The 16,050-nt window shown below is 48.0% G+C and overlaps 1 protein-coding gene across 5 annotated transcripts in view; it reads right to left on the bottom strand.

Moving 5' to 3' along the window:
• CTIF (cap binding complex dependent translation initiation factor) overlaps nt 1-16,050 on the bottom strand; it is a 153,357-nt gene that overhangs the window by 32,897 nt on the left and 104,410 nt on the right. For 4 of the 5 annotated variants that reach the window (XM_061450497.1, XM_061450501.1, XM_061450500.1 and 1 more), the window contains 2 exons: nt 10,093-10,534; nt 8,081-8,410 (listed from right to left, as the gene is read on the bottom strand). In XM_061450497.1, the coding sequence (XP_061306481.1) occupies nt 8,081-8,410; nt 10,093-10,534 (772 nt within the window). The remainder of the gene's footprint in view (nt 1-8,080; nt 8,411-10,092; nt 10,535-16,050) is intronic. The other variant, XM_061450499.1, reaches the window with a different exon arrangement.

Here is a 16,050-nt window from a genome sequence, read left to right on the forward strand (position 1 = left end):
GGCTTGGATTTGAGCCTTCCAGGAGAAAACAGAGCTGGAGCTGATGCCGGTCCAGCCTGGTCTGAGGGGATGTCAACATTACAGTGCCTGCCCTGCCTCCAGCACAGCAGGCGGGGGTGGGGGTCCTCAGGCATTTCTTCACCTCTCAGTCAAGGGATAAATGGACTTCGAGGCTTTTTGTTTTGCTGCCTTTCCTACCACAGCCTCAGGGGGACCTGAGCATCCTCCCCTCACCAAGCAATGGCTGGGAGCAGGTAGGAGCCCACCACACCGGTTATCTCAGTGCCTGGATCCGTCCCAGAGCTGCAGCAGGCTGCAGGCAGGCTGCACAGTCTGCAGTCTCCACCTAGAGCCCGGCACAGCTGCTGCTCCGTGTTGCCAGCACGCTGCAGCCCATGCACAAGGTGTGCACAGATCCCACAGCCCCTGGTCTGAACGTGACTGTGCTTGCAGCAGGCAGCCAGGGATGCTCCTGACAGTGCTCACCACCAGCCTGCAGGACCACGAGGAGCCTCCGCTAGGTCCCACCACCACGGGGAGATGCCCAGAGAAGGCATCCATGGGCCAGTGGAGATGGTGGGACAGCAAGTACCATCCCTGAGGACACCACACACTGGAGCAGTGGCTGATCCCCACCATGGCCTTGCAGCCCCGGTCTCTCCAGGGGGAAAGGAGCCATGAGATAACACACACATGGTTTAGTGTGAGGTGTCCCTGCCCATGGCAGGGGGGTTGGAACTAGATGATCTTAAGGTCCCTTCCAACCCTAACTATTCTATGATTCTATGATGGCTGCTTTTCCACAACACACCTGAGCCTTGCAATATAAAATCTTACCAGCACACTGAATTCAAGAAAAATAAGTCATTCTTTAAGGCTTTTCTTCTCTTGCGACTTACTCCTGCTTCCCATCAGCCTCTCAATTGCACAATGCCCTGCTGCTCAACACTAAACACCTTCTCTATGCAGATCCATGAGCATAGCTGCATTGGACAGACTCCAGCCCCCTGCTACCCGTGGGACACTGGCCCTATGGCCACTTCCAGGTGCAACTCAAATGCTTGAGGGGCTGCAAGCCGCAAAACTGACCCCCAGGACTGGGCTGAAGACTGACGTGCAATGCAAGCCCACAGCCGATTTAACCTGCGATCTGGCTCCTGCTGCTTGTGGGGCACAGCTCCCGTCCCCATGCCCTCCATCCTATCAGTGGGAAACTGTTGCCTTTTCTTTGCACTTCATTAAAAGCCCAAATCTTGGGTTAAACCCCTGTTTGTGCCCCATTAGAACTCCACATCTTGGGTAAAACTCCCTTTTGCACTTCACTAACCCCCCCCCCCCCACCTCACCATCACCCTCCACGGAGGTGATACCCGGCGCTCCCTTGTTGCCGCCACATTCCCACGTCATGGAAAGGCTCTGAAGGAGCCAGACGGCTCCGCTTGGGAAAAGCGGCAAGTTTAAAGCACGCAGCCCGATATTTAATCCGGGGCTCTCCGATAGCTCACAGACCCACATGGGACCTTGTCTGCCAGCGGCTCCCGTAACCTCAACCGGCAAAGCCAAGCGCTGTCACTGTGGGCAGACAGCAATGGCTTGGCCAGACCCATAGGTAACACGGGTCCGGCTCCCATTGATGCCTGGCTCTGCTCTTTACCTGCTGGCACATGCCCCTGGCTCCCTCTCCTGCCCAATGCCAACACTTGCATGGGTTACAATTGGCTCTGACGGCTATGCAACATTATAATAAAAAACATAATAACCCATAAAAATATAGAACAATAAAATAGAAATAAAATTATCAAAATATAATCGTGATACTAAAATAGTAACTACTCTGTTACAGAATTACAGAGCATCTTCAGAGACACAACCAGAGGCAAACAAAAGGGAATGTGTCTCCTTCCTGCACCTCCTTTTCTCTGTGCTTGAGAACAGGCAGCTGGTGATGCTCCTCAGAGCCATGCCTGGGTTCCCCATCCTCCTCCCCATATACACACGATGTATATAGGTGTGTGCACGTATTTAGAATTGCCTGTGAACTCCCTGGGTGTATAGGAAACAAATCCCCCCCCCCCTTTCACAGTGGGTCCCTCAGTGGTTTACAAAACCAGGACAGTGCTGTCAGCATCAGTGCAGAAATGTAAGGAAAAAGGGTTTCCAAGCTCTACAGGTTCCTGCAAACCCCAGATGAAGGTGTTTCAAGATGGGCAGCATCATTTGCTATTTCTCTGGCTGTGATGGGCTCCTGTGGGGCTGGCAGATGTGGCCCACACACACATCAGCTCTGAGGTTCAGCACCAAGATGTCCCTCAAACCCCCAGAAGAGATGCAGGGAGCAGCTCGAGCTGAGGAAGCTTCCCCCAGTGAATCACCACCTCATCTTGGTAAGAGCTCATCAAACTCTTCTGGAAGAGACACCAAAGGCAGCAATGTTGGGCTTGTGCACAGATGGAAGCGATAGATGTGGATCTGAAATTGCAAACCCTCACTGCTGTGGCATTAGAGGCGCACACCTTTACAGCTTTAGGGTTTGATCCAGGCACCTTGGGACCTTTTTTCCCCTGCCCTTCAGTGAAACAACCTTTCTGATGTCTCCTGGCAATGTTTTTTCCTAGGCAAGTGGTATCCCCTGTCTTGTGTGTACAGAATCTGGACCATTTGCAGTTAAATTAGTTAAAACCAGCCATGGAACGAGGGCCGATGTGTTTGCAGCCAATGCTGGACACAGTGTACAGGTCAGATGCTCTCCAGCCGCACTCAGATTCTCCTGCCTCCACCTCTGCCAAACCACAAGCTGTGCCCGCTGAAGACCCAGACCCTCATCATGTTAAAGGGGAAAAAGACTGTCCTTTAGCATTAACCATGTGTATTACCTCCACATCCCAATTCCTGCAGTATCCCCTTGGTGTCTTTATCCTCACAACCCCTGCGATAAGGAAAGGGCTGCTGTCACGGGGAGGTTGTTTGCTCAGATAAAGAGGAAGCCTATGGGAAAGGAGGGATTTCAGCTGTTTCCCCCTAAAGCTTCATGCTCAGCATGGTAAACACTTGATTTGCACCCTGATTTACTCCAGGGAACCTACCAATCCTCTAGTACCTTATGCCACAGCATCTACATCTCAGAAGGAATTCAACCTAATTTTTCTTCCACCTGGGCTATAAGAACATATTTTTGGCCACCTTCCTGGTTTAACCCCTCCAGAAGTGGTTACAGTGACCATATTACAACCAGAGGAATCCACTGAAACCCATGTACAACCTCTACCAAAACCCACAGGATTCAACTCAGGTTTCTACAACCAGAGCAAAGCCCAGCGCTGAACTAAGGAAGAGCCATTTCTGGGGCAACAAGAGATTAAACTAAGACAATGAAGAAAGGGGGAAGGGACCTTAAAGCTCCTCCAGCTCCAACCCCTGCCACAGGCAGGGACCCCTTCCACTGGAGCAGCTTGCTCCAAGCCCCTGTGTCCAACCTGGCCTTGAACACTGCCAGGGATGGGGCAGCCACAGCTTCTCTGGGCACCCTGTGCCAGCGCCTCAGCACCCTCACAGGGAAGAGCTTCTGCCTAAGAGCTCATCTCAGTCTCCCCTCTGGCAGGTTAAAGCCATTGCCCTTGGCCTGTCCCTACATCCCTTGTCCCAAGCCCCTCTCCAGCTTTCCTGCAGCCCCTTCAGGCACTGGAGCTGCTCTCAGGTCTCCCCTTCAGGATCCTTCTCTTCTCCAGGCTGACCCAGCCCAGCTCTCTCAGCCTGGCTCCAGAGCAGAGCTGCTCCAGCCCTCGCAGCATCTCCATGGCCTCCTCTGGACTTGCTCCAACAGCTCCACGTCCCTCTTGTGCTGCTGCCCCAGAGCTGGATCAGGACTGCAGGGGGGTCTCCCCATAGCGCAGCAGAGGGGCAGGATCCCCTCCCTGAGCTGCTGCTCACGCTCTGGGGGTGCAGCCCAGCACACTGCTGGGGGGGGGGTGTCTGGGCTGTAGGAGCATGCTGCTGGGTCGTGTATGCATTAGGGTGTGCATTAGGGTATGCCACAGAGTATTCAGTATGCATTAGGGTACGCTGCAGGGTATCCAACAGGATATGCAACAGGGTATGCAACAGAAATAGCCTTCCTCCACTGGCACCAAGGCATTTCCAAGCGCAGGGATGTACCAAGCACTGGCTCTGGCTGCAGGCCAGCCTGCGCTCTGCAGCAGGCTCTGCTGCGTCGAGATGTTCATTTCGTGGTGGTGTTGGCTTTTTTTTTTTATTAAAAGAAGGTATCAGCCTTCTGTTTGATGTGCTGTTGGCCGCGGTTGCTAAGGGAAGCAGTGTACAATTACAGCCCCAGTGATGTCCACTCTAATAATACACTTGGCTCTGCATAGCTCAGATGCAGACACAGTTCTGCTATAAAGAGCACGGCCATTTCAACAGAGGAATACTCCAACTTATGTTACATGTGAAGGGTTTGTGGCACGTTGCTTAACCGAAAGAAAAAATACAAGCACCACAGCCTGGGCATGCCAGTGAATGAAACTATGACAAGCAAAAACCTCTCGCAGGAGACTCACTTTCAATTTATTAATTAAGAAGGTATTTCTATGTGTCCACCAAGATGTTCTCCCATGCTCCCATCTGCCCAAGCTCATCAGGCCCAATTTGGCCAGGTCCATCCCAAGGACTCTCACAGCTCAATGCTGCTCTTTGCACCAAACACCAAACCAATCCCAACGAGCTGCTAATCAAACACAAGTAAATGAGCATCCCTCAGTGCCAAGCTCCTGCATGGCAGCATCTCCCCAAGCTCAACCCATGACTCCCCTTTCCATGTCTCCCCGCAGTATCCTGGAAGGCTCTCAGCACCCAAATTCAAGCTCAGCCCATGATTTGGGACCAAAACACAGAGTAAAGGACAAATTCAAACCAGAGTTTTCCTGACAGATCCCCTTAGAGCCTGAAATAGTGCAGCGCTGGCCAGGGGGATGCTCTTTAGAGGAGCTGCTGGCCGGGAAGGGGATGACATGATGATAGTATTCCCATCCTGCGGCGCTGGCATCTGTTTTGGGATCAAAACAAGCCCCCTGAGATAAGCTGCGAACATGTGCAGCCCCTGAGCACGAGCACCTTGTCAACAGCTGAAGACACAGGAGCAGCCAGGTTAAAAAGACAGTTTATTGCCTGTTCCACTGGAAACCCCTTGCCGCTTGCTTTAAGGGCTGGTGGGGTTACAGGGATGCTGTCTATAGGTACTGGCATTCTAGTAGGGAGCCTCGATGGGTTAATGCACTGATTTATGAGATTCTCTGGTGCTGTTGCCGCCGCAGTCCAAGAGAAAGGGACAAACAAGCCCCTACAAAACAGGAGCATCTGCCAGGAGCAGATGTGGGGGGGGCGAGCGATCCAGCCCCAGGCGCCAGCAGCACAGGGCAGGATCACGTTGATCCCGATTTATCACACCCCGGCAGAGTAATTCCCCAGCTCGCCGGTGCCCAGCGAGCCGAGCTCCTTACGTCCGGGGATCAGATTAGTCTGAAAGGTGCTAGAGAGACATAAATCCTGCTCTGGAGCAAGCGTTTTATTAAAGGCTTTTTGTTGTGTTCTGTTTGTTTTCATTTATTAATGGTAAATTATCCAGAAATGGCTGATGGAAAACATCTGATGGTAGAGAGGCCAGGACTGGAGCTGGGTAATGTTATATTATTAACTCTATATCAACATGTCATATCGATATAAATAGATATGTATATCAATATATCATATTGATATTGAACTATCAACATCATATCATCAAATGTATCTCAGTATATCATATTGATATATTAATATGGTATCCACATTGCTCCACAATATCCATATATTACCACCATATGGATAATGTATCATATATCAGTACCATCAACTCCGTGATCAAGGGAACTGTGATGAATCACTTGTGCTTCATACCTGGGTCTGTTTCCAGGCAGGGAACAACCTGGATACATCACAAAAATTCCCAGTTTAGGGCTTGACCAGAGCATTTAACGAATCTGTGTGAATACATCCGACTGTTTTGGTTAGAAAAAGAAACTGTGCTTGGAGAAAGTCAAATCCTTCACTACGAGAAAGGAAACGTTACATTATTTAATCTCACATAGCACTTTGCTTTTGACCTGTAGTGATCTGTCACCTTTTGCCTCATCAAGACGTTTTCTAAAAGATGTGCAGTTTGGGGCTGAGCAATTCCCTTTTGTGCATTTTTCTATGCTCCAGCACATGAACTTGGTCATCAGCACTCCCTGCTTGCTCTTTGCATTTCACTTCTTCCCACCTTTCCACAACGGATGTCATTCTCCCATCACACTGAGACCGGCTACATGTTTCTGGGAAGCACTTTGGGACTCTCTGGAGATATGAGATATATTATTTATCCTATGTTCATGCTATGAAAAGCTGAATATGAAGCGAGTTATTATTGAACATGACACTGCGGGTAAGTCAGTCCACTGGGTCTGCTGGTAGGAATGGAAATGCTGGGGCAAGAAAGCAAGTTAGAAGAGATGATGGAAGAGAACTGCCATCATCCTCAGTTTTTGGATGACACCCTGCTCCTTTCTGGCCATTGCTCCTGGACTCTATTTTGGATTAGCATTGCTCAGACAAATGGGGAAAGACACAAGAATGAGCTGGCATGGGAAAAGCAGGATGCATGAAGGGTTTAGAGCCCCCTCCAGCCCCTTGCTTCTAAATCCGGGACTGATGCTGACAGCAGTTTGTCTCCTCCTGCTTTATAACCACCTTGGAAATAAATCAAATGGAAAAAAAAAATCACTACCTGGTACAGGTAATGGGCAGATGTGTGTGCATCCCAAGGGAGAAGTAGAGAAGGGGTGGGCACAGGGAAAGATGCTGGGTTTGATATATACCCAGAGCAATAAGAGAAGCAAATCAGGATCACTGGCTTTGCAGAATGATGCTAGGTTATGCTAACTATTGATTTTTTTTGTTTTATTTTGCTCCTTATTTCCCTGCTTGCTGTGTTGCCCAAAAGGCAGTGCAGCCTGCACAAGGCAGACGCAGCCAGGCACAGCATCCAAAGGATGATGTCCAACAAAGGCAAGGCAGGATAAGATGATGTGCCAATAACTGAAGCAGTGCTGGGCACTGAACGTGTGCAGCAGAGCAGAGAAATGGAACAAGAGCTTAGTACATGCCACAGATGACATGCGTGTGTGAGGGAATGGCTAAATTGAAATGCATATTAAATTAAAGACAGAAAATAATGGTTTCAGCTCCAAAAGTCCTGTTTCCAGAGACACTGAAAGGTCCATATGAAACCCTTCCCAGAACGCAAACCCCCTTTGATGGTGGCATTGCTCCCCCAGCAGACCATGGGCAGTTGAGGACAGTTATGTTTCCCCATTATCCACCACTATCATGGACCAGTTATCAGAGCCACTGCTTTCCTTCCCCCTGCCCCCTGGCTCAATCTTTGCTGCCATTCACAGTTTTGGAGCAGAACAATCAACCAGCACTGCATAAACCAAGTCACCCAATAATCAACAAATACCCAAATTATTATAGTCTGGTTGCAATCAGAAACCAGCAGTGAGCTCTTCATCCAGGTGATGCAGCCAACAGCCTACTCAGGGACCACAGAACCATAGCACCCCAGCCTGGTTTGTGTTGGAAGAGACCCTGAAGCTCATCCAGTTCCAACCCCTGTCACGGGCAGGGACACCTTCCACTACAGCAGCTTGCTCCAAGCCCCTGTGTCCAACCTGGCCTCCACTGTAAGACCCTCCAAGTTCACTTCTCTTTATGCCATAGGGATGCTGCTACAAGCAAACCACTCATTTCACAGATGGGCCCTGGCGTGAGATACCATAATTTCATGTAAGCCCATGAAATGGGAATGAAGAGCAACTTGACATTGCCCTCAGTGCCATGTTATCTATGGCAACCACTAAATGTGTGCATAGACAAAACTGCAGGTACCCTCCTGTTCTCATCAACTGGCTTCAAAAGGAATTCGGTAATGGCTCAGCTCCTGGCCAAATACATGGTAAGACCAGGCGGGGTGAAGCTGGAGGCATATAACCAGTTAATTTTATCTCTTTACCTGCAACATGTTGAGGAGCAGACTCCGGAATTTGGTTCCTTCCACCATGAAAAGGGCCATTTTGTCACACAGCTTGGCTGCTGTGGAAGCAAAGCTGCGGTCCGTCACCGCTTTCTGGTAAATGGTCTTGACTATCTCCCCCAGCATCTCCTCAGAATTAGTGGAGTTCTGAGCCTCCTCCATGAAGGTGGTGAGCTTGGAGTCAACGTCGCTGCTGTTGTTCCTCATGCTGTTGAGGATTTCAATTAATTTGTCCATTTTGTTCTTTTCAGGGTCGGTGCTTTCCACCGTGACTTCGTCCTGGTCCGTGAAAAGGGAAAGACAAGGCGTCTGTTACACAAGGAAAAAACAGACATATCAGCTGATGTCCTTCCACAAACTGCAAAGGGGAAAGGGGATTGGGAAGACATAGAAACAGGCACAGAAAAATCAAAACATCTTTTAGAGTGGTTTCATCTCAGCATTGAAAGACACAAGTGAATGAGTCCAGCCCCAGAAATATTCTATTTCTCCATTTCCCACAGCACTCAATCCCAGAGTCCACCTCCCAGGCTCAGGAAGAAGATGTGCTCAAGGGTCCTGAGCTGGATTATTGAGGTCTGACCACCCCTGATTGCCTCTGGCATCCTGGACCAGTTTCTGGGGGTGTCTGCAACATGGTGATAATAGCAACCCTACAAAAATGTCTTTTTAATATATATTTAATAATCTAAATTGAGATCAAATGATGCATGATCCCAGCATTAGAAAAACTCTTAACTTCTCCATCTCTTGGCTGTTACACTTTTCACATCATTATCACAGAATTCATTGCTTCAACATTTAATTATGCATTTGCCCTTTTCCCCCAGTGTCAGGCATGTGTCCTGCTTAGTTTGTGTTGCTCCCTTCCAATCTTAAGATGTGCTATACCAGATACACCTGTAGCAATTCTTGGACAACCCCAATGTCAACCAGCAACTGGAATTGTCCAAAACCCTCATCAGGAGGCTAGCTGTGTTGACAGCACCCACCCAAGAGTGGGTGCTTATGTGATGTGTTTCTTACAAGACTATAATTCACAGGGAGAACATTAAAATTAATATTCTGAAATTCTCTACTATACTCCTATTGCTTTAAAGAACATAAAAATAACTAAAATAATCTTTTCCTCCCCCTCATGCCACATACATAAATAGTAAAGGCACATGCATTCAAAGGTATACATTTCCAACATGCACTCCCATGGAACTGTATATGTTCAGGTTATTTTTGCTACGTATTTTGGAAATCTCATTGGAGATACCCCACAGATGCATTTTCCAGTCTGAAAAAAAGAGTCTCAAGAGAAACAGTCTGAGTTTCACAGGGGCAAATGGATATATCATCTCCGAATTCCTCAGAAATCTGAGGCTGAATATTGTTTCCAAAAAGGATTTCTCCTCCGTCACTTGCATGCAATAGTTTTGTTATTGTTGGTTTGTTGGAAGGAAGAGGGAAAGATAAGGGCATTTCAATTCATTGTTGAGATAAACAGACATCAACTTCTAAGTAGCTGACTACCTATTCAGCACTAAAAAGTTGATGCTTGAGGTTTAGTTCTGTAACTGTGGATAGACAAACTGCCTTTTCAGAGCTCTTTGCAAAGTGGTCTGAATGATGAGCTCTGCAGACGGGGAGGCAGACAGCTGGGCTCAGCCTTCAGGGAAGGGGCACCCAAATTGCACCTCACATGTGCACCAGCCTTCCCCAGTGATCCTTGTGTGGGTAGGGAAAGAGCTCCCAGTCCTTCTTGGAGAACTAAAGTTGGTAGCAACCTCAAACAAGAAGTCAAGCTAAGAGCTTCAGCGCTGTGTCAATAAAAGGCCTCCTGAAGAAGCACAAAAACACTTCAAGAGAAGTGTTGACACTGGGAGATTGTTGGGGTGCATTCATGGAAAGGTCACTTGAGCCCACCACCCTTTGTATTGAGAATGGCCAACAGAAAGATTGTTGGAAAAAGGGAAACTCAACATTTCTCTAAGATATAATACCTTTTCTTTTAGCCTCCTCCGCAGCCTGTCTTTGGAGGACTGAAGCAAATTGATCTTGGGTCTTTCCCCAATGCGCTCATGAATACTGTCTTTCCGCTTGGTCTCTGCCTCCTGGTTGTACTGCTGAGACTGCTTCTCCACAGCCTCTGGGCCTCGGTGTGTCTCCACAGGGATATGCACCGTGCAGACGGAGGTGTCCTCGATTTTCAAATTCTCAGTCTCTTTGGCGTTTCTGTGCGTTTCTTTGTCATTGGGTGAGTGCTTCTGGTTGTGGTGCCATCTCCGGTTCTGGCTGTAGCCATGGTGGCCCGTCCTGCCTGAGGAGTGAGGGGCCTGGCCTCCTTGGTAGAGTTTCTGGTGGTCCCTGTTGTGTTTGGTTCCACCTTGCTGATGATCTGCGTGCTGCTGAGACTTGTTCCCACCAGGAAGCCTCTGCTGCCGCCTGGAAAGCCAAAGAAAGTCATTAGTTCACCCTTTCCTTCATGGTCCTGTTTGGTCAACACATCTGTCCCACCAAGCAGCCTGGTGGGTTCACCCCTGGAAACGTTCACAAACTGCAGATGAGGCCCTCAGTGACATGGTTTAGTGGTGGCTTTGGCAGTGCTGGGGAACCACTGGACTTGATGATTTTAAAGGTCTTTACCAACTGGGTTGATTCTGTGATTCTGTGGGTGGGCTCTGTGAATTTCCCTGCCACAAAGGGGAGCCAATTTCTTGGCATCTAACACAACCTAGTACCAATTCACACCTCTAAATCTCTTTCAGTAACAAGCATATTTCAGCTGAAAGTTTTCATGAACAGTTAGATAACATGATTTTGGTTTCCAGGAAAATCTCCCCCAGATTTCTGTGTTTTCTGCGTTGCTTCCACACTAAACCAGGGAAGACCTAGACAGTGCCAGCTGAGCAGCAGGAAGTCAGGCAGGCAAGAAATAGCAGGAGATATTTTTTTCCTGAAGACCAAAGGAGCTCCTGATACACCTGGCTTACAGCATCACTTGTTCCTCTTGCTGCCACCTCTGCTGTACCAACATAGCATATTGCTTCACTGGTTTGCAGTGAACTGTTTGAAGTGTATCAATAATTTCAAAGTGGGAAAAAAAAAGCTAAAAAGCAAATAATTGAGTAAAAGAAGTGCCCACACCAATGGTTTTGTTTGGCCTTTCTTTATGCGTGTTCTTCATCTTTGCTATGGTGGGACAGGATGCACACACGGACACACTTGGCTCTGATAGCACAGGGAGCCAGGACCACTACCTCCAGATAGGAGGCTATGTGAATGTAGCTCCAAATGGATAACACAGCAGCCACAAAGAGGACGAACTGCCTGCAAATTGTTTGCTGAAGTGACTACAATAGCTCAGAAGGGATGAGCAAGCCCTCATGTGCTGGCTGTAACCAAAAGCTGAGATGGCAGGTCCCCAAAGAAACAGTGGTTGAATGGAAGAAATGCTTTGGCAGTCTTAAACATTTTGTATTTCCACACAGGCTGCAGCATGGCTTTCCCAAGTGGAGAAAGCAGAGCTGGAATGCCATCATTAAGGATGCAGTTAAGATGGAGATGGTCCTGGCATCAGCTGCCTTCACTCAGGACAGCTCAGGGCTGGCCCTAAGCACAGTGGCCACACTGCTGCCCTTTTAACACTCATTATCTGCTCTGAGAACACGTGGGATGTCTTCCTTAATGCCCAGCTCCTTACAAGGCTGCTGGGAGCAGCACTGGAGGCTGACACGGGACATAGAATCATAGAATGGTTTGGGTTGGAAAGAACCACCCAGTTCCAAACCCCTGCCATGGACAGGCACACCTCACACTAGACTGTGTTGTCCAAGGCTCTGTCCAACATGGCCTTGAACACTGCAAGGGATGAAGCATTTACCACTTCTTTGGGAAACATCTCTTCAGCATCATCCCCCCAAATGGGAATACAACTGTGAGCGCTGAGGTGACCACACCAGTCTGCATCTGCACTGATTACAGCTGTTATAATCCCCCTGCTCAGCCTCATCCCTTACTCCAAATCCCTGTCTCCACTACGATAAATAGCAGCATTTATTTTAAACCCATCGCAGAGCAATTAATTTTGTTTTCATCATTTGCACCACTCAGGGGTGCCTGAATGAAGGAAGTGGCCATTCACAAATACATTTCAATGGTCAGTGGCTAAACAGTCTCCAATCCTGCCTGCCAAAGCAATCTCACCATCAAATTTGTATTCCTTGGCATCTCCAGGAGTTAAAACCTATTTTCCGAGGCCAACTGGCTCTTAACCATAAAGAGCAAGGGCTCGTGTTTGGTGAACGCAGGACGAAGAGGCTTGTTCCTTGTGGCAGTGGAAGGAATTTGTGTTTAGTCTCAGACCACCAGATCCAGTTTTCTGAGATATTCAATGTGGGTTTCTTTTCTTTTTTTGCAAGCTGAATGGCAGAGAATTAAAAAAAAAAAAAAAAAAGGACCTCGGGGAAGCTTTCCTGTTTTCTGGAGCTTACAAGCATTTTATGAGTACAGATTCTCCACATCAAGTTTTCCTGGCATTTCTTTGTTTCCTCTCAGTAACGCAATCACATAAACCGCTTTGTAAAGGGCAACGCTTATTAAAAGGGGAATGTCAAAATAAAAGTTAGTTAAAGCCCTTATCTAGCACTAAGCCCTCACATGCTTAAGTGTGCAAGAGTTTTGCTGATACAATTCAGCGTTTGCTTTCTGTGGTTTTGCTCTTCTCTCCTCTCAAACATCGGTGTTTAACTGTTTGGGTGCGCTTGCAGCCATGGGTTATAAGCCACACAGGCTGCTACTCTATTTAAGTTGAAAATATTGCACAAAAATTACAAAAGTTGCACACAGACACAGCTTTAGTTTAAGCAGAGGTAAGGCAAAATGCCTGGAAGCGAGCTGGGAACCAACCTCTGCTGTAAATTCCAGCAAGAAATGTGTGCAGGAACACTTTTTTTTCCCCCAAAGACAATGGTATTATAAACCAAACCATTTCTGTTTAAGGGCTGTGAGAGAAAAAAGGTTTAAGATCAAAAAAATACCCCAAACAGTTAAGCCAATGTGGAATGTGAGAAATTGTTCAGTTTGGGGCTTTTGCCATAGGCAGAAGACAAGCAGTTCCGTCCCCGTACAGGACAGCTAAAAGGCAATATCCCCATGGCAAGGGGCAGAGCAAACACAAACCAAAGCTCTGCAGTCACCAACCACAGGACGGAAAACACCAGAGTTAAACAAGTTAGAGGGAAAAAAAATGCAAGAAATAAAAGGCAAAGGAAGGAGAATGGCAAACAAGGAGCAACGTCCGTGACTTGGCAGCAGGCAGGGGTCTAGACAATCATCCAGCATTCAGGCAAAGACTCGTTGTGTGCTTTTATCTTCCCAACACCCCAGCAAAGAAGAAAAGCCAAGAAGAAATAGGACTCTGCAGGGAGGAAGAGCCAAAGCAGGGAGAACAGGGCCCAGATCTTTAAACTTTCCTTAGATGCATAGCACTGCAAAGCCTGGGAGGTTGGGATGACCCATCCTTGCTCTCAGGTATTACCAAGGTGCTGGGGATACAGAGAGCCCCAGGAAGGGGTAAAATGGGGATCAGAGCACCCCACCACATGTACCCATTGTGGGCTGTGTTGATGGAAACAACCTTGTGCTTCCTTAAGGGCAGGAGTGTAGATGCCACTACGGGAGCTTGAGGTGACTTGCCAAGCTTAGGGAACCAGACCATATAGGAACCCAAAGGCATTTTCCAATGCAGGCTTTTAAGTTTGCAGTGCTGAAGGGAGGCACAGCTGAAGCTTGAATCACACACCAACACCTCCAAGAAAAGCAAGGATTCACCCCAGAAAAATGCCACAGTTCAGGGGAAATCCTCCTTCTGTCCCTCTGCTCATCCTTTGCTGTAAGAACACGGTGCCCTGCAGGGAACTGTACTTCAGCTACAAGAAAACGTGTCTAGGCGGCACAGTGGTCTCTTACCTCTTGACTCCATTAACATCAAATAACTATTTTCACTTCAAAGGCCAAATTCTGATTCAGCTCAAAACTCCCCCTGTCTTCAGAGGGACGGGGGATTTGGCCATCGGTCAATGTGGAAACTAAAGAGACATTCAGAGTCACAAAGAAACTCCAGAAGTACTAAAAAACAAGGGGAGACAGTCAGGGTTGCCAAGCTGGAAATAGGATGGTATCTCTTCTGCTATCGTTTCTCCACTGATTTTATTTAATTAACTAAACGAGATACCTTTCAACAGAATTTAGATGTGACAAATGTCTGCTCTGTCGGAGGAGCCTACACAAACAAATCTAAGGCTTCAGCTGTCTCGGTGATTACCAGCCTACGTGCTCAGAAATACAGGATTCCTGCAAGTTTCTACTACATGGTTTGCTCCCAAGGAAAGGGGCTGGAAGGCACAAGGCTGGGGAAAATAACTCCAGACACGTGGACAGCTGTGGTCTAAAACACAGTTGCTCCGTCCCGTCAGCCCCGCTCACATCCCCCTGAGTGAGATGAGTCCTCTGAGAGCCCCCACCATTTGTCTGGCATGCGGAGAGCCGGAGGACAACGCAGGGTTACATTCTGGTGGTTACACGGAGATTTGGTTAGGCAATTCTTGCAAATAGTGAGAGGAACAGAGCTACAACTCCAGTGGCACTCGAGACATTTACCCTGCGGTGCAGAGCATCCCATATGGCTGAATGGATCGTGATCCTATCTGCGGGCTCAGGAACTGGGTGCTATGGATGTGCTGGCTTTTGCCTTTGAAGAACAACATTGGATGCCACTCTTGCCCTCAATCCCAGGCAACTTTCCCATGGTACAAACCCTCTGGAGCATGCTAAGCTCCTCACAGAGTAGGGATGCTGCTTTTTTGCAGTGCCTGAAACCTCATGGACATGGATGTGGCCACCCAGCAATTCACAACTAATACAGACTCGCAGCCACTCAGGCAAGGGGTTGAGAATGAAGATTGGTGCCATGGCCAAGCTCAAACCGTCTGTGTGCCCTTCATCATTCTGGTACTTGAATGGAAACATTCCTCACTGCATTTTGCAGACAGATGTTTCTCACCATCCTTTCTTCTGCCCAGGCAGGATCTCACCTCTGTGCCAAGATCAGGCCAGGAATATATGCTAAGTCTTGGGAGCATCTCATGATCATCTTTGCTATTAACATGCCTGTGATTAATTAGCAATCGCTGTTATGAGAGCCAGATTAAGATCTTCTGCAGAAATGGACTCTATGGGACCTTCCACTCCCATGAGGACCCCAGATCCCACTTATCCTCAAAGCTGAAGGAGCAGAGCACACCCAAGGCATGCAGAAACTGTACCTCAAACGGAGGACTGGTGAGATGGCTCTATGGGATGAAGGGCCACCTCTCCCCATCTTCTTTTTGAAAATTCCATACTATTGTCCATTGAGGTAGGAAAATTAGTAACCCACATATCTGAGTCACCACTGAAAGAGTTAAATTCAGAGACTGAGAGAGACTAGGCTCTTCCCAGGATACCCAGCCTGGAAAGAGAAAGGGCAGGAAGAAGCAAAGTCCTCTGAAACATCCCCTGAACAAACCAATTTATCCAGGCCCAGCCTTTCTGTACTAAGCATATTCCAGCTGCTTCACCTTGTGTGATGCAGCTCCACATATAACCCGACTGGCACAGGCACTGCTGAAGGGGTTTGGGCATGGCAGTGCTGCCATGGTCAAAACACCCATCATCACTGGCTTTGGGCATCAAAGGGACACTGTGGTCCAAACTACAAAGCCTGAAAGATCCTAGTTAGGAGCTGGGGTAATTTTATAGGGTCTAAAACTGGTCCTGGATGTCTGGAGAATATTGCTATTAATCTAATGAGAAGAAAGGTCTGAATTTCTTTTCTAGAGGCCTGACTTCCTCCAAAATTGTTCTTCACCAATCCTACCTCCATGAAAGGTATTCTGGTGTTTTACATGCTTATATAATGA

This window comes from Pezoporus flaviventris, unplaced genomic scaffold (genome assembly GCF_033815535.1).
Source record: "Pezoporus flaviventris isolate CSIRO_AGI_PZ_B2104156 unplaced genomic scaffold, CSIRO_AGI_Pfla_v1 ptg000010l, whole genome shotgun sequence".
In the NCBI taxonomy this organism is placed as follows: domain Eukaryota; kingdom Metazoa; phylum Chordata; class Aves; order Psittaciformes; family Psittacidae; genus Pezoporus; species Pezoporus flaviventris.